At 46.3% G+C, this 22,439-nt stretch overlaps 1 protein-coding gene across 1 annotated transcript; it reads right to left on the minus strand.

Annotated features, from left to right (window-relative positions):
* Positions 1–22: 22 nt before the first annotated feature.
* Vamp1 (vesicle associated membrane protein 1) lies at positions 23–7,227 on the minus strand. The gene is made up of 5 exons (XM_028892329.2): positions 7,073–7,227; positions 3,689–3,815; positions 3,306–3,464; positions 2,548–2,599; positions 23–2,162 (listed from the first exon to the last, which is right to left on the minus strand). Coding segments are annotated over exons 1-5 (357 nt in total). The 5' UTR covers positions 7,075–7,227; the 3' UTR covers positions 23–2,145.
* Between the last annotated feature and the right edge of the window lie 15,212 nt (positions 7,228–22,439).

Below are 22,439 nucleotides of genomic sequence, written 5' to 3' on the forward strand. Positions count from 1 at the left end.
ACCCAAGGAACAGCCAAGCCGATGTTGTGATAGGAATCTGTATTTTTCGCCTTTGTTGAGAATACATGAGATTGGTAGATATGTCACATGCCTTTGGTGGAAATACAACTCTTACTGCTCTATACATAAACTATGAGACTGGGTTAGGAAACAGACAAAGGGGATGACAGACACAATGGAAACCCCACATCATCCCATGGCAAACCAAAGAAGGGGATGTGGGAAGCTTGGCTTCAACTGGCTGCAAAGTCCCAGGGTTTAATTGCATATTTGCTCATGCACATGGGTTGTGGGAAGGAAAGGAGACTGCAAAGACATAGAAGAGGGTTCAGGGTGGGGTGAGAAAGAAAGTAGAAGGGCGAACACCCCAAAAGAACAGAGCCAACTACACCTGGTAAGCCTCAGAGGGACAGAAACCCAGGGAAGAATTCCCGTGCTAGGGCCGGGTGGGCCAACAGGGTAAATTTGCTCCAGGCTCAGAGTACATCGAGGACAGTGTCGGTTCTTCTCCGGCGGTGACCCCCCTGCATTAGGCAAAGAGAAGCCCAGAGGATAGTGGAGACCTTCGAGGGGAACGTTGGGAGAGGACACTGACCACCGCTTTCTTCCAGCTCTTCAGTCCTGCCCTGAGGCAGGACGAAGGGAATGTGGGAAATGGGCAACGGGAAAAGGAGGATGGTTTTGCAGTGAGATGCTGCTGCGTGGAAAGTGGGCACCCCAGGCTAGCACGGCCCCAGCCTCTTCCCGCTTGTGGATCCGAGGATAGAAGTAATGAAGGTCTAGCGCACCCCCTCCTGCTCTCCTCCACTAGCACCTGGGTTTATCGCATGCAGCATCCTATCCTGAGGCTCAGCAGCGGCTCCCCAGACAGACCGAGCAGCCCCCGTCCTCAGGTTTCAGCGTCTGTACGCACAGAGCATGCACGGGAGTCAAGAAAGGAGGCGATGCAGAATCCAGATGGGTGAGGACGGTTCCAGAGAAGGTACTGGAGGAGGAGCAGCAGACAGCTCCAGATGCGAGGCCCCACGCTGGCACAGCAGGGCACACACAGCACACCTGTCACAGGCTGGCACCCCTCCCCTCCAAGACTGAGCTGCGGGGTTTGCTGGACTTCTGTAAAGATCCTCCTGCCTCATCCCTGTCTCAGGCAAGAACATGGGAGTGGTGTGGAAGGGGTTCTGGGGGAGCCTGGGGGTCTCACCGTTTCACACTCATTTCCCAATATCAACAGCAAGGGAGGCAGAGGGAGGACTTCATTAACGAAACGGCAAGAGGCATGTTCCCGAAAGCCTGCTATCTTCAAAGCCGACTCGATGGAATTATCTGGTGCCCTCATGAACATAGAATGCTTCAGAAAACACAGGAGACAGCAGCTCCTTCTAGCCAGAAGTGGGACAGCTTCTAGGAGAAACTAACGGTCTCCTGCTGATTTATAACCAGGAAGTACTTGTTTTCTAGGCCTCCAGAGAACAAAGTGAAACGCTGTAGAGTTCCCCAAAGACATAGAAAATCTTGGACTGACAGATAAGCAGTTAACTACAAAATACAAGTTGGACTTTCCAAAAGGGATTCAAAGTTGGCCTTTAAACAGACCTCTGGGACCCGAGGCAGGCCTGGTATGAGGGAAAAGTTCCAAATGAGGGCAGCAGGGTAGTGGTGGTTACCAACTAGTGTGTGTGTGTGTGTGTGTGTGTGTGTGTGTGTGTGTCCAGTCTGGGTCCCCTCCTGCTGAGGCCAGCCTTTCTAGGAGACACTATGGACACAAATATCCTCCTCCTTCCCTCAGCCATGCCAACTTCTCAGACAGTTCACCTCTGCATTCCGATTCCCCTCCCCCTCCCCTTAGCCACAACTCTTTCAAGCTCTGGGATACACAGAAGCTGGGTAAGGAGGAGGTGCCAGCCGTTGCTCTTTGGGTAGCGACTTCAAGACTGTGCCACGAGCAGCATTTCTAGTGTCAAGGAAGAGAGTGCAAACGTATGCAACAGAAAAGGAGGGGCGGATGACGGAGCAGCCTGGGGCGGATGATGGAGCAGCCTGGGCTGAACGGAGAAAGGCAGATGGAGGGGTGTGTTGAGAGAGCAAACTGAGAGAAAAAGACATGAGCTTGGATGGCAATGGAGAACAGGGAGGGATGGCACATTCTCAAGTAAAAAAGTAGACTGGACACAGGAATCAGGAAGTCCCAGACGAAGAAGGAAAAAGAGACAGGAGAAAACAAGAGGGCAAGTTACGTCACGTTACTAGACAGTCAGGTCTCTCAGTTACAGGTGCCCCAGCCCCTGACAGACAGCACAGCCCCACTGCACAGCCGAAGGGGCCATCTCCCCACAATTCTTTGCAGGGAGAGGCTTGTCCATCAAGGGATTGCCTTGTCTTTGCCCTTCCTCCCCCCGAAACCAGGCGGTGGTCCCAGAGCAGCAGTCTCCATACCTCAGTCAGGGCAGCCCCACTCCCCGGGCAGGCAGGCAGGCAGGCAGGCAGGGCTGGGAGAAGACTCCAGGACCTTCCCACCTCTTCACCCCATCCAACCTCAGCGATACTTACTTACAATAACTACCACGATGATGGCACAGATCGCTCCCAGCATGATCATCATCTGAGGAAACACGGACAGAACAGGAGTCCTGAGACTTAGGACGGAAAAGGGGAACGGGACTAGAGATGTGAGGACACCTACAGACCTGTGCTTCTCAGAGGATCCTAAAGAACGAGCAGAGGACCCTCAGCCTCATTTCTGTTCAGTTCCTGATGCTTGTTCATTCTTTCTTGGAATTCCAATTGAAAGGCAAATCTTTTTTTGTTTAAGATTTTATTTATTTATTATGTGTACAGTGTTCTGCCTGCACACTAGAAAAGGGCATCAGATCTCACTACAGATGGTCATGAGCCACTATATGGTTGCTGGGACTTGAACTCAGGACCTCTGGAAGAGCAGCCAGTGCTTCTACCTCTGAGCCGTCTCTCCAGCCTGAAAGGCAAATCTTGTGACGTGTTTGCTACACTTACAGAAGTTGTGGGTATTTGAATACATATACTGAGCCAGCGTTTTGCTGTTGGGGGGTCTGAAGAAGAGCCAGGCGAGAATTTCTGGGAAAAAGTTACTTCACTAGTCTAAATTCTAAATTCCTCTACATGGGGCTTTCTCTGTGGGTCTGAATCCTCTAGCCTCCCCTGGTGGCCAATACAGGTACTGCATTGATAGGATCTTCCTTGATAGGCGCCGTCCAGATTTCAGGAGGGAGCGAGCGTTTTCTGGCCTCCCACACGTGGGAGCAGGGACAGCCGGAAGGGGCGGGGCTCACCTTGCAGTTTTTCCACCAGTACTTCCTCTTCAGCTTGGCTGCGCTGCTCTCAAACTGTGAAGCTCCCGCCTGCAAGGCGTCAGCTCTGTCATCCAGCTCCGACAGCTTCTGGTCCCTCTCCAGGACCTTGTCCACATTCACACGCATGATGTCCACCACCTGAGGGGTTGCAGAAACAGAGCTGCTGAGAGTTCCCCACCAGAGACAGAGGCAATGAACAACACCTGGGAGATCACAAGCCAAGGCCTGTGACTCCAAGGGATGCTTTGCCCGTCAGAACCTTTCTTTCTCTCCTTTTAGAAAGAGGAGAACAGAGGAGATGATGCTTCCTGTTTCTAAGCTTCTTGGTTTGGAAACTCTCATAGAGTGGGCCAGGCGCCTACCTCCTCCACTTGTGCCTGGGTTTGCTGGAGTCGTCTATTACTGGTCATATTAGGAGGGGGACCAGGAGGACCCCCACCAGGGGCAGCCCCTTCTGTTCCCTCAGCGGGTGGCTGAGCTGGAGCAGACCTGTGGAGAGAAGCAAACAGTACCCAAAGTGACTGAGACGAGAAGAGAATCACATGCATCCTCACTTACACCGCCAAAGCCAAGGTCGAAGGCAAACAGAAGGCAGTTTAGTTCCTTTGCAATCCCAAGTGCTGAGATGCAGCTTAGAGACATGGAGCAAAGGATGAAAGATCTCCTACCATGTGGATGAGGGTCACAGTGCCATGAAGAGATCTTGACTGGGGCTATCCTGTGACGCAAACTCAAGCACATCCTCTGGCAAATGGCCACAGGGACAAATAATACGCCAGCCTTGACCTAAATGGAATCTGCCTGGCCATTAGAAGCTCCTCACATGAAATAAAATGGGGAAAGCCAAGCCAGGAGAGGAGAAATTTGTAGAAAAGACTAACCTGTAAGGACAACTGAACTCTGGTTTGACTATAAAAGGGGCAAGCTAGTGATCCTGCTTATGGGGGTCTGGTTACCGATTATGTTTTATACTGTAATTGGTACCCTACAGCCGCTGCAGAGACAATTTGGAGAATCACCAAAGGCAAAGTCTATACAGATGCAGTGAGTCAGGGATGTTTGTGTTATTTTTGGCAGAGAAGATGGGTTTCATTTAAATTGAATATGGGGCCTAAAGCAATTACATTAATGGTTTCAAGAGCACAGACAAGAAGTAAAAGTACTAGAAATAATCAGTGTGCATGCAGCACAGATGTTCTGTCCCACCCTTCTTCAGACTTGGCAGTGTCTCAGGATACTCTCCTAGGCCCCTGTGTCAGAAGAGAAAGCTTGAACCACACTACTGCGCAGCATATGAGGACTGTCTCTCTTCTGGTACCACTCAAGGCCAAGAGTTCTCACGGCCTTAGAAGGCAATAATCCAGAGTGGGTTTGTTTTTGTCTTGATTTGTTTTTTGGTTGGTTGGTTTCTTTGGGCGGGGGGGATTGTTGTTGGGTTGGATTTTTGTTTTGTTTTGTTTTTGAGACAGGTCTGTCTTGTTCCCTAGCTGTCCTGGAACTCTCTATGTAGACCAAGCTAGCCTAAAACTGACATCCACCTGCCTCTGCCTCCCAAGTGCTGGGGTTAAGCCGGGCGGTGGTGGCGCACGCCTTTAATCCCAGCACTCGGGAGGCAGAGGCAGGCGGATCTCTGTGAGTTCGAGGCCAGCCTGGGCTACCAAGTGAGTCCCAGGAAAGGCGCAAAGCTACACAGAGAAACCCTGTCTCGAAAAACAAAAAAAACAAAAAAAAAAAAAAAAAAAAAAACCAAGTGCTGGGGTTAAAGGTGTGGGCCCACATGCACAGCAAATGTGGTGGCTTTTAGATAAACCTCTCTCTGACATTCACCAGCCAACCATTTCCCAGAATCAAACCTACAGAAGGTTTTTTTTCTGCCATGATGGAGGCTGTATAAGCAAGGCAAAGAGAGATATCTAAAATTTGATGGAGAACAGAACTTTCTTAAACTCCATAAAACATCCTTGCCAGAGCAGTCCAAGAATAAATAAGGTTAAAATATCACAAAGTTGCCAAAAAAGAAAATTCCTTGACTAACCACAACAGAATTAATACTTTGAATCTCCTTTTCCACAATGAAGTGAAATTTTCATTTAGAGAAGATGTTACAGTCCCTCGGAGAGGCCATATTAACAGATTACACTGGCTTCTTCTCTGTGAGAAGTCCCTTTCCCATTTCCTTCCTGGACACAGAGGGAGGAGAGGAAGACGCAGAGCTATGGGAGCCACAAGACTCGCGCTGCTATTGAGCTGGCTAAGCAGTCTAGTTCTGGGCTGAAGGCAGGGATTTCAATGAGTTGGTAGCAGCTAGTGTTGGAAGGAGTCCAGGCCAGTGGCACCAATGACAAGATTAAGGTCAGAGACCTCGTGATTCCCCGCTAGCCACCATGCTTTCTCTGTCCCCCCTCAGTCAGCACACATGAAACCACCTGGAGTGAGTCGGCTAACCACCCCTCCCCAAATAAAAACAACTGGAGTCTATGGGCTTGTCAAAAATGTACAGAATGTTAAAACCACAGAACTCAAAGAGAAAGGATGAAATAACTGTAAAGCTTTTAGAGGGCTCACTTCACTTACTACTTGTTGGGAGCTAGAAACGCTCCACATTAACCTATCCAGGGAGTTATAATCCTTATGTAATACAAGTAAACCTTTTTTTTTTTTTTTTAATTTTCAATTATCAAGAGAAGCAACAGAAGCCCAGTGTGGTGGTGCACACCTTTAATCCCAGCGCTCGGGAGGCAGGGTCATACATATCTCGAGCGAAGCTAGCCTGGTCTACAGAGGGAGTTCTGGGACAGCCAGGCCTACACAGAGAAACCCTGTCTGGAAAAGCCAAACAAGGGAGGGAGGGAAGGAAGAGAGAGGGAGAGAGAGAACGCAAGCATACACACAACACACACACACACACACACACACACACACACACACACACACACACACACATCTAGCACCAGGCAATAAATAGAAAGGAAATCCTCATTATGTGTATGTGTCATGAAGGGAAATTCTTAATATATATAGTCACAGATCTTCAGAAGGGGGTGATGATGAAGTCAGCTAAGGCTAAATTATGTGTTTTGGATAAAATGAAGAATTCACTGTTCTCCCTATTTCTCCTCCAATACTTGGCTAGGACTTGACCACTGGAAAGCATCTTAGCATAACGTCTTTAAGATTATAAAACGGCTGCATAGGATCTCATGCCACAGTCCCCCGAGACTTTCTGAGCTGCTCCCAAGGCGCCACAGAACTAGCAAGTAAGTTTCTGCAGCTTTGCTCACAGCCATGAGGCAGGTACAACATACTTTGGGTGAGGGGCATGCACAATCCCAGAGACTGCGGGCAACCCGAGTTACTGATGGACAGGTGCACCTATAAAAGTCTTCCCACAGGCTTTAAGAGAGATTCTGTCGAACAAGCAGGGTCTCCCAGTTGACCGTCTGTATCTATACCCCCCCCCCCATTTCTTCCCCTTTGAGCTTTCACGATACAAAGACAAGAGGAGAGGATGCAATGAACGTGGGACCCCCGCGCCCCCGCCCCGCAGAGGAGTGCCAACTGCAGTTGGTGCGGGATGGAGCGCTGCCCGCATCCCGGGGTGGCCCGGCTTGGGGGCGGCGCGAGCTGGTGGTTCCCGGCGTCGCTGCAGCTGCTGCAATGCGCCATTTTCCGTCCCGCAGAGTTGGACACTGCGGAGGGAGAGTCGGTAAGGAGGTGTCGAGGACCCTAGACCAGAGTCAACTCACATTTTTCTGACAGAGGAAGTCCGTCCCTCTCTGGAGAATGCAACGAGACAGACAGGGAGACGCTGCGGATGAAGCAGACGGAACTGCCGAGCTCCGCCTCACACGCGCTACCCGGAACTCTAACTGCGGTGGAACTTTACTGCAGGTGCAGCGCCGACTCCCGGCTTTATTAGCGAGGACCCCGCCTCTCGGATGACGTTGAATTCTCTAGGTCCAATCCACGCGGGGCATGTCCTCCAGCACCGCCCCTGCGACTAGACCAATCACAGTTCTCCTCTCATTCATTCCTACTCTTTGACTGGCCAATACAGCAGTGGTTTGTTTAATGTCCAGCTCAGACTCCAAGGGCAGCCTCAGTGCTTGAGTTAGGGCGTTTATGGTGCCTGCCAACCAATCGCTGAGCTGGAGGCTCCTGTCACTCTTACTGCTCCCGCCCACAGCACCGGTACAGCCCTGTGTGCATATTCGCGCTTCCCTGGCTAGACTGCTACCCTGTCACCCTCCCTGCCTGAGAATGTAAAGCCAAATGTCTTTCAATGTAGCCTCTCCTAAATTGCTAAACAGCTCCTTCTAGGTAACCACAGCGACTTTGTTAACCCAGCCCAGAAATCTGAACTAAACTAGACTTCGCTATTTTCGGGTTGGTTTGTTTGTTTTTGAGGGGTTTGTTTTGTTTTGAATTTTTCCCTTTCTTTTTCTTCTCTTTTTTTTTAAAAAGATTTTTTTCGTTTATTATTATTTTATGGTACAAATTTTTACCTGCATGTATGCATGCCTAGTGCCCTGGGAGACCAGAAGAGGACGTAGCCCCTGGAACTTGAATTACAGATGGTTTTAAGTGTATGTGAGTGCTGGGTACCAAACCCTTTACAAAAGCAGTGTGCTCTCAACCACTGAGCCATCTCTCGCCAGCCCCATGCTTTCCTCTTTACCCTACCTCCAAAAATTCATTAAGGAATAGATTTTTTTCCCTTTTTTTTTTTTTTTTTTTTTGGTGGTGTGGGGAGGGGGGAGCTGTGTATACAACATCTCACTATGTAGCCCTGGCAGTCCTGGAACTCTCTCTGTAGACCAGGCTGGCCTCGAACTCACAGAGATCCGCCTGCCTCTGCCTCCCGAGTGCTGGGATTAAAGGTGTGCACCACCACCCTGCCACTTTTCCTTCTTAACATTTAAAGAATTTTCTTCTTTCTTCCAATAGTATCCCTTTCCTAGACATCAACTGTAAAACTCAACATTATTTTATGCCCCACATCTTAAAAAGCAGTTATAAATGTGATTATAAATACGATGCATTTTCTTAGCCTTAGAATTTTTATTTTACATTTATTGAGAGCTTGGGTTTGTCTGCAGTGTAAATTTTATCTCATCTTTGGGCATTCATACAAAGGAAAAAGAAAATAATAACATAATAACGGAACACCTACAACTTCACATTCAGAGTTTTTTTTTGTTTGTTTGTTTGTTTGTTTTTTTAAACAGGCTCTTGTAGTCCATGATGGCTTCAAACATGATATGTAGCCAAGAATGACCTTGAAGTTCTGGTCCTCCTCCTTTCACTTCCTAAATGCTGGGATTACAGAAGTGTGCCACCATGCCTAGCTTTTGTCGTGTCCTTTTGAATGCTAGCCAGTCACTCTGCCAACTGAGCTACATCCCTATCCCCCAAAGACTAGTTCTCAGTGATTCCCATTTTTTACTCAGATGTCCACATATTAAGTCTTTGGTGATGCAGCATTTCCTAAAATACTAAAGATAGCCCTCTTCTCCCTCTGGAATTTTCTTTCAAGCCTCTGGCATTCATTTTTAAGTTTTGATGCTCATGAGGAAGTATGACAAATACAATGTGAGTACTACCTGACTAATAGCTACAGCAAAGCGTTCCAATTTAATAGATGCCAAAATGCCAAAAAAAAAAAAAAAAAAAAAAAAAAAGAGGGAAGGGAAAGAGAGGACACCCTAGAATCAAGCCTGTGTCCAACCTTGTGACCAGGGTACCTCTCTAAATACTATAATCAGCATACATGACATTTATTCTCTTTTTTAAAATTGTTTCTTTAAACTCTATTTTTGATTTTCAAGATAGGATTTCTCTGTGTAGCTCTAGCTGTCCTGGAACTCATTTTGTAGACCAGACTGGCTTCAAGCTCAGAGATCCACCTGTCTCTACCTCCTGAGTCCTGGAATTAAAGGCGTGCACCACCATGCCTGGCTCTTAGATCTTTTTGCCTCATGGAGGATTTGACTTGGTTTGGTTTTCTGAGATGGATCAAGTGATACGCCCACTTCAGCCTTCCAAGTGCTACGATGACACTGATAGGCATTTTAAAAATACGTTCTTGAGCTAACAAGAAAGTAAACGTGGTCTAAAGACCAATGCAAGTGAAAGCTGATACTCTGAGAGGCAGCTGAACATTGAGTTTGAGCATGGCGGCCTCACGGGGTGCCACTGTACCATAGGAAACAACATGAAGGTCTTCCTCAAAGTTAGAAATCGAATAGAAAGTCCCTACATGAGGACTGGAACCCCTATGTTGGCAACTAAGACAACTAAGAGTTTTAAAGTGCTGGCACTCATGTTCTGCAAAAAGAATTATTTGCAAAGTAGGTGCCTGCTGAAGCGCTCTCTCTCTCTCTCTCTCTCTCTCTCTCTCTCTCTCTCTCTCTCTCTCTCTCCATGTCCTTTTGAATATTTGAATTCATAACCTCAAACTATGTTTTTAATACTTTTGCCTGAAGTCCCTGTTTTAGTCACCTTTGAAAGCTTTAGCATCTCCTCTTCCTTAAATCAACATGGCAAGAATTTCCAAGTGGTCTGGGGTTGACAGAACCCAACCCAGCATGAGCGATGCAGACCTCCCTGGAGAGCTCCCTTGCAATAGAGGCCCTGGGGAATTTCCACAGAGACAGTTCCAAGAGAAATAAATTGTGGTCATATGCTGCAAACAAATCAGGGAAGAAATGCCAAGAACCAGAGAGACAGAGACAGGAATTAAGGAAATTAAAAAACCATGCCAAGCAGTTCAATGTCTGAGTAATAAAGGATCTGAAAAGGAGAAAACAGGATATATGAGAAAAGGAAATGAATGGATATGGAATTAATTACAAAATAAATGCAACAAAAGCTTCCGGAATTAAACAAGGCTTTCCAGACTAAATAGTGGGTTCTAGCCACCACGGTGAAAGAAAAAGAATCACACCAAAGATGCATCTCTCTGTAATCTCAGAGCAAGGGAGGAAAACAGGGGCTTAAAATCTTTGAAAAAGAGAATAAAAGTGGAACAGGAAGAGAATGGCATCGCAATACAGGAAAACATGGCGCTGGCTCTTTTAAGAGCAACAACAGCTTCCAGGGGCTGGAGAGATGCTCAAAAGATCAGAGCACTGGCTGCTCTTCCAGAGGACCCAGGTTTAGTTCTCAGAGCCCACACGGTACCTCACAACCATCTGTAACTCCAGTGCCAGGGGATCTGACACCCTCTTTTGGCCTTCACAGGCACTGCATACACACACACACACACACACACACACACACACACACACATACACAGAAGTGAACACACCTTCACATATACATAAAATAATCATTTTTACCTGGGCAAAACAATTACTAACCTAGAATTCCTTATTTTTTGCTTGTTTGTTTGTTTTTGTTTTTTGAGACAGGGTTTCTCCATTTTGGTGCCTGTCCTGGATCTCACTCTGTAGACCAGGCTGGCCTCACACTCACAGAGATCTGCCCACCTCTACCTCCTGAATGCTGGGGTTAAAGGCATGCGCCACTGGGCTTAACCTAGAATTCTATAAGATCTCAGGTATTAATAAAAGTGAGAGGAAACTGGGGCTGGTGTCATATACCTGTAATTTCACCACACAGGAGAGACTGGACAAGAGCGTCATTTGAGGCCAGAAGGTCAAGTCAGCACCACGTGCCCTGACTAGATTAGGAGAAAGTACACCCTATGATAGACAGTCCCCAGGCAAGACACTAATGAAGTATCTGACATGCTTAGGCATTTGGAAGCTGGTTTGGTTAGTTTTCTATGGCCATGACAAAACACCATGTCCAAGGCAACCTATAAAAGAAAGTATTTAATGTAGGGGCTATTGTGGAATATTACTTTAACTATGCAAAGATGTGTTACACTTGTTTAATTCTCCAAAGATATGTTGCTGTTTCACTTGCCTGCCTAAGGCATCTGATTGGTCTAATAAAAAGCTGAATGGCCAATAGCTGGGCAGAGGAGGGATGGGTGCGGCTGGCAGGCAGAGAGAATAAGTAGGAGGAGAGATCTAGACTCCAGAGAGAGAGAAGAGAGAATGAGAAAGAGAGGGAGACACCAGCTGCCAGGACAGACAGACATGGAAGAAGCAGGAAAGTAGGACATACAGAATGAAAGAAAGGTTAAAAAGCCCTCGGGGCAAAATGTAGATGAAGAGAAAGAGGTTAATTTAAGTTATAAGAGCTGGTGGGACAAGCACAAGGTAAGGCCGAGCATTCAGAGTTGATAATAAGTCTCTGTGTCATGATTTGGGAGCTGGGTGGTGGCCCAGGGGGCTTCAGGGGCTCACAGTTCCAGAGGTTAAAATGATGATCACAGCAGGAAACATGGCAGCAAGCTGGCTAGACCTTACATCTGGCCCACAAGCCTGAGGCAGAGATAGTGAGAGACCTAAGTCAGCACGGCTGCATTTGCTAAACCCCAAAGCCCAACACCCCCCACCCCCGTGATACACCTCCTCTAACAAGGCCAAACCTCCAAATAATTCCCAGAGTTCCACCAACTGGGGACCAAGACATGAGCCTGTGGGGGCCATTCCCATTTAAGTCACCAGAGAAACTAACATGAACAAATGTTCCACAGATCTTATAGGGCATAACTTGAAGAGAAATAAGGCTAATCTTCAAAAAAAAATCAATTATGATGTTGGGTGCACAGCTCTAAAGAGACAAAAAGCTGCTGAAGTGGGAGAATTACAATGTACTCACGTTAATCTCTCTCCCATTGCCCTATAAATTGGTTTCCCATGACTTTTTCTTCCTCTTTGAGGTCTTTCTTCTCACTAGTGAGCAGCCCTCACCGTTAAGGTTTCAGCAGACACAAGATCCACCCAGAACAAGGGTGGGGATACACCATGACTAACGGGAAGGTTTTCCAATTTCTTTCTTTCTTTTTTTATTTTTTTTTTTTTTTTTTTTTTTTTTTTTTTTTTTTTTTTCTTTCTTTTTTTATTTTATTCTACAATACTATTCAGTTCTACATAACAGTCACAGATTCCCTTGTTCTCCCCCTTCCTGCCCCCCTCCCCTTCCTCACCACCTCCAGATCAAGGCCATCCTCGAGGACTGAGATCGACCTGATAGACTCAGTCCAGGCAGGTCCAGTCTCCTCCTCTCAGATTGAGCCAAGCATCCCTGTACAAGTCCTGGGTTTCAAACAGCTATCTCATGCAGCGAGCCCAGGACCTGGTACCACTGCCTAGATGCCTCCCAAACAGATCAAGCCAATCAACTGTCTCACCTATTCAGAGGGCCTGATCTGATCCAGTTGGGGGCCCCTCAGCCATAGTTCATAGTTCATGTGTTTCTATTCGTTTGGCTATTTGTCCCTGTGCTTTATCCAACCTTGGTTTCAACAATTCTCGCTCATATAAACCCTCCTCCTTCTCGCTAATTAGACTCCTGGAGCTCTACCTGGGGCCTAGCCATGGATGTCTGCATCCAGATTCCTCAGTCCTTGGATGGGGTTTCTGGCACAACTATTAGGGTGTTTGGCCATCCCATCACCAGAGTAGGTCAGTCCCGGCTGTCTCTCGGCCATTGCCAGCAGTCTTTTGTGGGGGTATCTTTGTGGATTTCTGTGGGCCTCTTTAGCACTTTGTTTCTTCCTTTTCTCATATTGGCATAAAAACCAACATGTGGACCAATGGAATCGAATTGAAGACCCTGACATTAACCCACACACCTATGAACATACAATTTTTGACAAATAAGCCAAAAGTGTACAATGGAAAAAAGAAAGCATCTTCAACAAATGGTGCTGGCATAACTGGATATCAATGTGTAGAAGGCTGCAAATAGATCCATATCTGTCACCGTGCACAAAACTTAAGTCCAAGTGGATCAAGGACCTCAACATAAATCCAGCTACTCTGAACCTGCTAGAAGAGAAAGTAGGAAGTAGTCTTGAACGCATTGGCATAGGCGATCACTTCCTAAATATAACACTAGTAGCACAGACACTGAGAGAAACAATCAATCAATGGGACCTCTTGAAACTGAGAAGCTTTTGTAGAGCAAAGGATACGGTCAACAAGGCAAAGCGACAGCCTACAGAATGGGAAAAGATTTTTTTTTTAAGGTTTATTTATTATGTATACAGTGGTCTGTCTGCATGTGTCCCTGCAGGCCAGAAGAGGGCACCAGATCTCATTTCAGATGGTTGTGAGCCACCATATGGTTGCTGGGAATTGAACTCTTAACCTTTGAGCCATCTCTCCAGCCCTGGTTTTCCAATTTTTTTAAGGCAAAATGTGAGTGTGAGTTCCTCGACCTTTTAAACTGGCATTTAAACTGCTGAGGAATTCTCAGCAGGTAAAACTGGACTGTCCATTACAAAAAAAAAAAAAAGAACAGTCGGACGAAATTCAAAAGAAAAGAAGCCTCCACACAGTCAAGTGCATCAGGCCATCGCCGGTGCATCTCTTGCAGATATGATGGCCAAGAGGAATCAGAAACCAGAAGTTAGGAAAGCTCAGCAAGAGCAGCTCTCTGGGCTGCCAAAGATGTAAAAAAGGCCAAGCAGGCAAAGGAGAGAGCACCTAAGCGGAAGCCTTGGAAGATCTCTGCTCCTGAGCTAGAGGAAAACCTTGATTAGGTAAATCAGAGTTCCAAACAAGAATACATCTGTGATACAATACAAAAACAAACAAAACAGCTTTAGAGCATCAGTACTCCACGGAACACGCCTCAGCTCAAATTAATATTTATAAATTCCTAATCATTTCAACACTGCTTGCTGATTTAAGCCACAACAATGATATAGTAAACTGAGGAAGAGAGAGACGTGGAGAGAGGCAGAAAAGGAGAGGGAGGTATAATCGAGTATCTGGCAAGATGACGACTTCTGCATGAAGGTCATCAGCGCTCTCTTCTCAAATCCCACCCGGGGCTGGGGAGATGGCTCGGCAGACAAAGCGCTGACTGTGTGAACATAAGGGCCTGAGTTCAGATCCCCATCACCCACAGAAAAGCCGGGGTGGCAGCATGCGCCTGCACCCCCAGCGCTGGGTCCGCAGAGACAGGTAGATCCCCGCCCTCAGTGGCCAGCCAAGCCAGCCAACTCAACAAGCGCCAGCTTCAGGAACAGAGGTGGAAGAGCCGGGGGTGGCTGGCACATGCCTTTGATACCAGCACTCAGGTGGCAGACACAGAGCTCTAAGAACTTGAGGCCAACCTGGTCTACATGGAGACTTTCTAGGCTAGCCAGGGCTACCTATACAAAGACCCTGCCTCAAATGAATAAATGAATGAATGAATGAATGAATGAACGAATGAATGAATGAATGAGTATTAGAAGGCTGAGGAAGTGACTCAGCAGTTAGAGCACTGACTGCTCTTGCAGGGAACCCAGGTTCAATTCCCAGCACCCATGTCACAGCTCAAAACAGGCTGCAACTCCAGTTTGAGGAGATCCAGTGCCTTCTTCTGTACTCTGAGGGCATCAGGCACACATATTACATACACGCATGCACGCATTGCAGGAGAACACTCATACACATACATAAAAATAATTAAACCTCAAAAATATGTGTGTGTGTGTGTGTGTGTGTGTAGTGGTGAATCATAGAAAAGAGAACCCAGTGTTCACCTCTTAATTCCAAGCATGTATTCATGGCACGCATGTACACACACAAATAAAACCATACCTGGAGAATCTGTAGAAAATATAAAGAACTGTGAATTCCAAGAACTAACAAGAGACATGGGAACGCCCTGGGAAGGCTGCTGTAAGAGCTGGATTGTGAACTGCTGAATGCCAGGATGTCAGAATGTGACCTTCATAGGAAATGGAGTTGATGCGAACATCATTAGTTGTACTGAAGTCGAATTGGAGGAGAGCGGGCCTCTAGCCCAACAGGACTGGCGTCTTCATAAAAGAGTGAGATTTGGATACAGATACACACACACACCGGAAGATTGTCATCTGGCCGTGAGAGCAGAGACCAAAGCCAGTGTGTCTACCAGCCGAGGAGCAGCAAACCACCAAAGCTAGCCCAGAGGCGTACAGTCTACCTCACAGCTCTCAGAGGGAGCTGACCAACACATCTTGACCTCTGACATCTAGCTTCTAAAACTATGAGACAACAAATTCCTGTCGTTTTAGTCATCCGGGCTACAGTTCTTTGTTCCAGCGGACCTAGTAACCTAATACAGCCATCTAGAACCCAATGTGTGTAATGTATAAAGCCAACAAATGCTGTATGTATACATTACACACACCAGTGAGATCAGTGATGGGTCTCGGGAGCCAAAGGGGCTCGGGAGGTCCTACATATTCCACTTGTTATAGATTCTGACACAGCTGAGAAAGCATACAGGCATATAACTATGAAAGTCTTTTGGAGCATGAATGTCCTCAAAGGCAGAAGTAGAACATTGGAGCCGGAGCAATGGCTCAGTGCTTATGAGTACTTGTTCCTTTTCCAGAGGACCTGGGTTCACAACGGTGGTTCACAATCACCCTTTTGACCTCTTTGGGCACCAGCCACGCACATGCATGCAGGCAAAGCACTCATACACATAAAGTAAAATAAATAAATCTAAAAGAAAAAGAAAAAAGTAGAACATCTTCTATCTGAGAGACTGAAGATGCAGGATGGCTTATACTGTCATCCCAGCACTCAGGAGGGAAAGGCAGGAAGACCAGCAGATCAAGACCATCTTAGGCTAAGTATATCAAGTTAGAGGTTAACCTGGGGTACCAGGAATGCCACCTATCTGAGAAAAAAGAGCCAGAAAGAACCAGATCCTGTTTCTGTTTTCCATTCTGTACTGTTTTAAAATCCCCGTGTTTAAGACAATGAATACCACACCACCTGTAAGTAATCACAATTCATTTTCTTTACTTCTGTTTTTCATCTCTCTAAGTAGTGCTGGCCAGTTAGCAATGTCAGGTGGTGTGAAGGTCAACTGCAGAAGTGGGCGGACATTTCTTCCTGAGCATAAAGAGGTCACACACCCTGGAATCGCACGTTGCCAAGCTCTAGGATCAAACCTTCACCGAGTTAAGAAAAGTTCCTTCTTTTCTTTGTTCAACACCTTGTGGTTGCTGTAATTCTAAACAGGAGTCAGATACTTAAAAGCTCCTTTCCTACAATGCATCGACAACCGTGGTGAATCGTCACTTTTCATGTCAGGAAGCTATTCAATGCCTAAAACCGGTTGGACATAATGGCACATACCTTTAATCCCAAGACTTGAGAGACAGAGGTAGGCAACTCTCTGAGAGTTCAAAGCCAGCCTGGTCTACAGAGCTAGTTGCAGGACAGCCAAGGCTACACAAAGAAACCTTGTCTCAAAAACCCAACACACACACACACACACACACACACACACACAGTACACAGTTTTTCTAACTGCCCTTCCACTGGTTGGGTCACACTGACACATGGGTACACAAGCTCTAGGTGTGTACATTTTAAATGCCCCCAGCCCTAGTACTGGGGATTGAACCTAGGACTTCACACGTAGGCAATAACTACCACTAAGCTATATCCTCAGCCGACACTTTCAAGTTGTGTTGAAGGTAGAGAGATGGCTCAGTAGTTTAGAGCATTTGATGTTATTCCAGAGCATCCTCACCAGGAAGCTCACAATGGCCTGAAACTCCAGAACAAGGGGAACCCCTGTGGGAGATCAGCTTCAACCTGCTCTCACCTTTCAAAGGGCTCTTGAGTGGAGGTGAGAGGAATGAGAAAATATTAGGTAGAAAAATGGACCTAGATGATGAGGGGAAAGACAGAGACACAGGATAGCTTCGGGAGGCCCTGGGTCAACACCCAACAGCCCAAAGATTTCTTCAAAAAGGCTTTTTATAATATGCCAAGGGGAGAGGCAAAAGACCTCCCCCTTGCAAGATCAAAGCACACTGTACAGCCAAGCGTAGACCCTTCCCAACACCTGGTAAGCACGCCCGTGGTCAAATCATCTCCTTACACAGCCCTGCTGTGCTGTGGGATGTTCTGTGTGTCCTGTGGGAGCCCATTCTTGGGTTCCTCATGGCTTTACCCAGCAGGTCTGCATAGAGGATGATTAGGACCAGGGGCCTGAGTGCAGATGTCTGAGATGGTCTGCACTTGGCTGTGCTGGGGGATGGTCTGTATGTCAAGTTGCTCTGATTGGTCAATGAATAAAACCTGATTGGCCGTGGCTAGGCAGGAGGTAAGGGGCAGGACTAACAGAGAGGAGAAATAAAAGAACAGGAAGGCAGAAGGAGACTGCCTGGAGCCGCAGCCAGGACAAGGAAGATGTAAAGTACCGGTAAGCCACGAGCCACGTGGCAGGGTATAGATTTATGGAAATGGATTAATTTAAGCTATAAGAACAGTTAGCAAGAAGCCTGCCACAGCCATTCAGTTGGTGACCAATATAAGTCTCTGTGTTTACTTGGTTGGGTCTGAGCGGCTGTGGGACTGGCCGGTGACAAAGATTTGTCCTGACTGTGGGCCAGGCAGGAAAACTCTAGCTACACTGCTGGGTAAAGCAAGCTCAGATTCTCTGGCCATGAGTAAGGTCTCACCAGGTAACTTCTGCAGGCCTCCACAAATCCCACAGCTTCCTCTGGCTTCTGCAGAGACCTGCATACATCTAGCAGACTTTCACAAAGGCACACACATGCACAAAAATAAAGGAAGGAATATTTCTTAAAACTGTGTTATTTATATTTCAAAAATAAATAAATCGGGGCTGGCGAGATGGCTCGACAGCTAGGAGCATTGGTGGCTCCTCCAGAGGACCTGAGTTTGATTCCCAGACCCCACGGAGCAGTTTACGACACTTCCTAACACCAGACCCAGGGGATCCTATGCCCTCCTCTGACCGCCAAAGGCACTTGCATGGTGCACGGACAAACACGGGGAAAACACTCATACACATAAAATAATAAACAAACCTTCCTAAAGTTTCTATACATTTGCTTTTTTTGTTTGTTTTGGTTTTATTGTAACTGGATTTTTGTTTGTTTGGTTTTATGCATTGCGGAGGATCACACCCGGAGTCTTGTGTAATCTAGGCAAGAACTCTACCAACTGAGCTACAACCCCAACCCTATTAAATAAATCTTCAAAAAAATAAAGTTGTATATGTCTATGGCACACAGCATGATGTCTCAAAGATATATACATTGAGGGTAGCAAACACTAATAATAAATGGCTAAGTTGAACATTGCCTTACATATATGTCTTACTTATGTTTCTATTGCTATCAAGAGACCATGACCAAGGCAGAGAACATTTAATTGGGAGAGTGCCTGTGTTTTCAGAGACTGAGTCCATGAACATCATGGCAGAGAAAATGGCAGCAAGCAGGCATGGCTCTGGAGCAGTAGATGAGAGCCTACATCTTATCTACAGCAGCAGCAGAGAGAGAGAGAGAGATTTCTTCAAATACAGGGCCTGGTGTGGGCTTTTGAAACCTCAAAATCAACCCCCAGTGACACACTTCCTCCAACAAGGCCACACCTCCTAATCCTTTCCAAAACAGTTCTACCAACTGGAGACCAGAGTTTCAAACATATGAGCCCATGGGGGCCATTGTCTTCAAACCACCACTGTGTGTGTCTGTATGTATATATAAATAAATTTTAAAATTACACTTATTTATTTATTGTTCATTTATTTATTGTGTGTGTGATTTTGCATTTGAGCCTATGGGGGCCACTGTCATTCAAATCACCACAATATATGTATCTTTAAATTTTAAAATTACATTTATTTATTGTGTGTGTGTGTGTGTGTGTGTGTGTCTGTGTGTGTGTCTATGTGTCTGTACGTGTCTGTGTGGTCAAACTCTTTGGGGAAGGACTAGGAGGTGTGGCCTTGTTAGGGGAAGTGTGTCACTGGGGGTGGGACTTGAGGTTTCAAACGTCCATGCCAGGCCCTGTGTCTTTCTCTCTCTATCTGCTGCCTGTGGATATGATGTAAGCCCACTGCTCATATATATGTATGTATCGGGTAGCTGTTCTAGCTATGACCTTGAAGCACCGCCCCTAGTGAGGTAGCAGGTAACTGCTACACCTGCCTATGACCTTGAAGTACATGCCCCTTAAGACCTGGGATGCACGTAAGTGGTGCCTTCTTCGCTTCCTCATGGTTTGGATGCTGGGACTAACCAGACAGATCTTAGAAGATCAGCATAGGACATAGCTCAGCTTTCCCAGACCCTACAATAAATACCCTTGCTGTACTGAGTTGCCCCCTAATAAATTCCCTTAATAAATAGACTCTGCGGATTTCACACATTATATGTATGTATGTATATATATGTATGTATGTATGTATGTATGTGTGTGTATATATGTATTGAAACACTGTTCATATATATGTTGATATATATACATGTTCATATATGTATATATATTTTGAGATATTCTTTTTGTTTGTTGTTTTTGTTTTTGTTTTTCAAGACAGGATTTTTCTGTGTAGTTTTGGTGCCTGTCCTGGATCTCGCTATGTAGACCAGGCTGGCCTCAAACTCAGAGATCCACCTGGTTCTCCCTCCCAAGTGCTGGGATTAAAGGCGTGTGCCACCACCACCCAGTGAGATGTTCTTATATATGTATATATAGACATTATTCATATGTGTATATTGTATATATTCACAAATATATACATATAAATATATTGTTCAGGGCTGGAGAGATGGCTCAGCGGTTAAGAGCACTGGCTGTTCTTCCAAAGGTCCTGAATTCAATTCCCAGCAACCACATGGTGGCTCTCAACCATCTGTAATGAGATCTGGTGCCCTCTTCTAGCCTGAAGGGACACATGCAGGCAGAACACTGTATACGTAATAAATAAATAAATCTTTAAAAAATATATTGTTCATATATATATAAATATTGAGACAGTGTATCCCAGGCTGGCCTCTAGCTCACTGTGTACCCAAGGATGCCCTGGAACCTCCTGAGTGGTGGATTACTAGTGTGTAATCATGTCCTGTTTACTCAGGGCTGTAGAATGAACTCAGTTTCCTGCAAGCAGTCTATAATCTGAGCAACATCCCCAGCCCAACCCGACATGTTTTCCTCATTTTTGTAGTTAGACTGTAAAACTATTCTCTTAGCAATCAGGTATGGTGGCACACCTGTGTAATCCTAGCACTCGGGGTAGAGAAGAGAGTTTAAGGAGTTTAAGGCTAGCCTCGGCTACATTGTGAGTTCGGTCAACCCACTCAGCCACTTTCACATATCTGCTGCTATTAACTTTCAGGGTATCTTCTCACCATCCCTGGAGACCCTGTGAATGTTAAAACCCGTCCCCACCCTTCTCACACCGGTGGCAGCAGCAGCCAATCCACGCTCCTCTTCGGCAGATACATCTATTTCTGCACCTTTCAGTGGGACAGAATCTTCAGAATTTGGCACTTTATGACTGGTTTCCTTCCCCTAACATGTCCTCACAGCTCATCCATGTGGCATGTATGGGCACACCACTCTTATGGGAAAGGAATAACTATTCATTGTGTAGTTGTATAACATCTTGGTTACTTGTTTACCAACTGATGAACATTTGTCTTTTTTAAGGATTCATTTATTTATTTTTTTTTGGGGGGGGCGGGCTGTCTAGTGGGTAGTTGTTCCAGCTTTGACCTGGAAGTACCACCCCCATCGAGGCTTCGGTAACTGTCACACCTACAAGGTGGGGCTGGGACAGGACCCCTGAAGACCCGGATGGGCCAGCTCTCTTGGTTCCTGGTTCCTGGATCCTGGACGCTGGAGGTAGACTGAGCAGAGTTCTCCAGAGAACACCGCCAGACTGCGCCACACCTTTCCCAGACCCTGTAACCTATCCCTTCACTTGTGAGTTACCCCACAAAATAAACCTCCCTTTTAACTATGTGGAGTGGCCTTAATAATTTCTCCAATATCTGGTGCCCAACATGGGGCAAATTCCAAAGGCCTGGGTGGCTCCCACCCTCAGCCTCCTCTGTGGCTGCTGTGGCACACTTTCCACATTTACCATGCTTCCCTGTCTCTTCTTTCCTGTAAACACCCCCCCCACACACACACACACACACACACACTCCTGGGAACCAGCTGTTTACAGCCAGGGAGCAACTCCACGGTTCCATTCCTGAAAAGGGGAGCAATTAGGTCCCCAGACCAGCGGGGAAAACCTTTGGGAGTGAGACGCCCCCTCCTCCAGCCCTAGCCCGAGCCTTCCACAGTTTACACCACACTGTCCCCAGTGGCCCCCTGCAGAGGCACTGAAAAGAGCTTGAAGCAGAGCTGGCCAGCGAGGGCCTTGGAGAGGCCTGGAACTCTCCAGGTCCTGGAGCTCCAGGGAGGCACAGGAAGAAATGCCTACGGCAGCCTCCTGCCTGTGCTCACTCAGCTCCTGCCCGCAGCTGCCACCGGCCAAGGCTTTCAGCAGGACCTGCTTTGGAGCTATACCAGCGCCTCCTGCTGGCTGAAAAGCGCCACTACACCCCCAGGTAAGCTAAAGCGGTATCAATAAGGTACCTGAAGGCCGGCGTGTGCCACCCTTTATCCAAATCAGCAGAGCCTACGCTGTAGTTTGAGCACCTGTTACCAGTAGTCAGGGTGCAAACTAACAGAGAAACTCTGTCTCGAAAAACAAAACAAAACAAAAAAGATACTTAATTACACTTAAAACTGACAAATTTTGAGTAATTCTTGTAATATGGCCGAGAACATTACCTCACAAGAATTTAAAAACTTTTTTGCCTGTATGATAAATGACATTTTCCTGGAAATATATGACCTTCCTAAGGCGTATCTGGCCTGTACCATTTTGGCATTTATCGTAATAATTCACACAGTGTTCAAATACTGGTTTAATAATAAGAACAAAGATAAGTCATTATTGGGACTGATACAGGCTTTAAAAGATAGCAATGAAGGCTTACCTAAAATGATTCTCTCTCTAGAATCTGATAACCAGAATTTACAGGCTTTAAAAGATAGCAATGAAGCTTACATAAAAAGATTCTTTCTCTGGAATCTGATAACTAGGATTTACAAAACAGGCTTCTTAATCTGGAATCTGCTAACTTAATAAAAAAACCTCAGTCCATTAATAATAAATGTATAGCCAAAATTGATTTTATTAATAAATATAAAT

This window comes from Peromyscus leucopus, chromosome 3 (assembly GCF_004664715.2).
Source record: "Peromyscus leucopus breed LL Stock chromosome 3, UCI_PerLeu_2.1, whole genome shotgun sequence".
NCBI classification, from domain to species: domain Eukaryota; kingdom Metazoa; phylum Chordata; class Mammalia; order Rodentia; family Cricetidae; genus Peromyscus; species Peromyscus leucopus.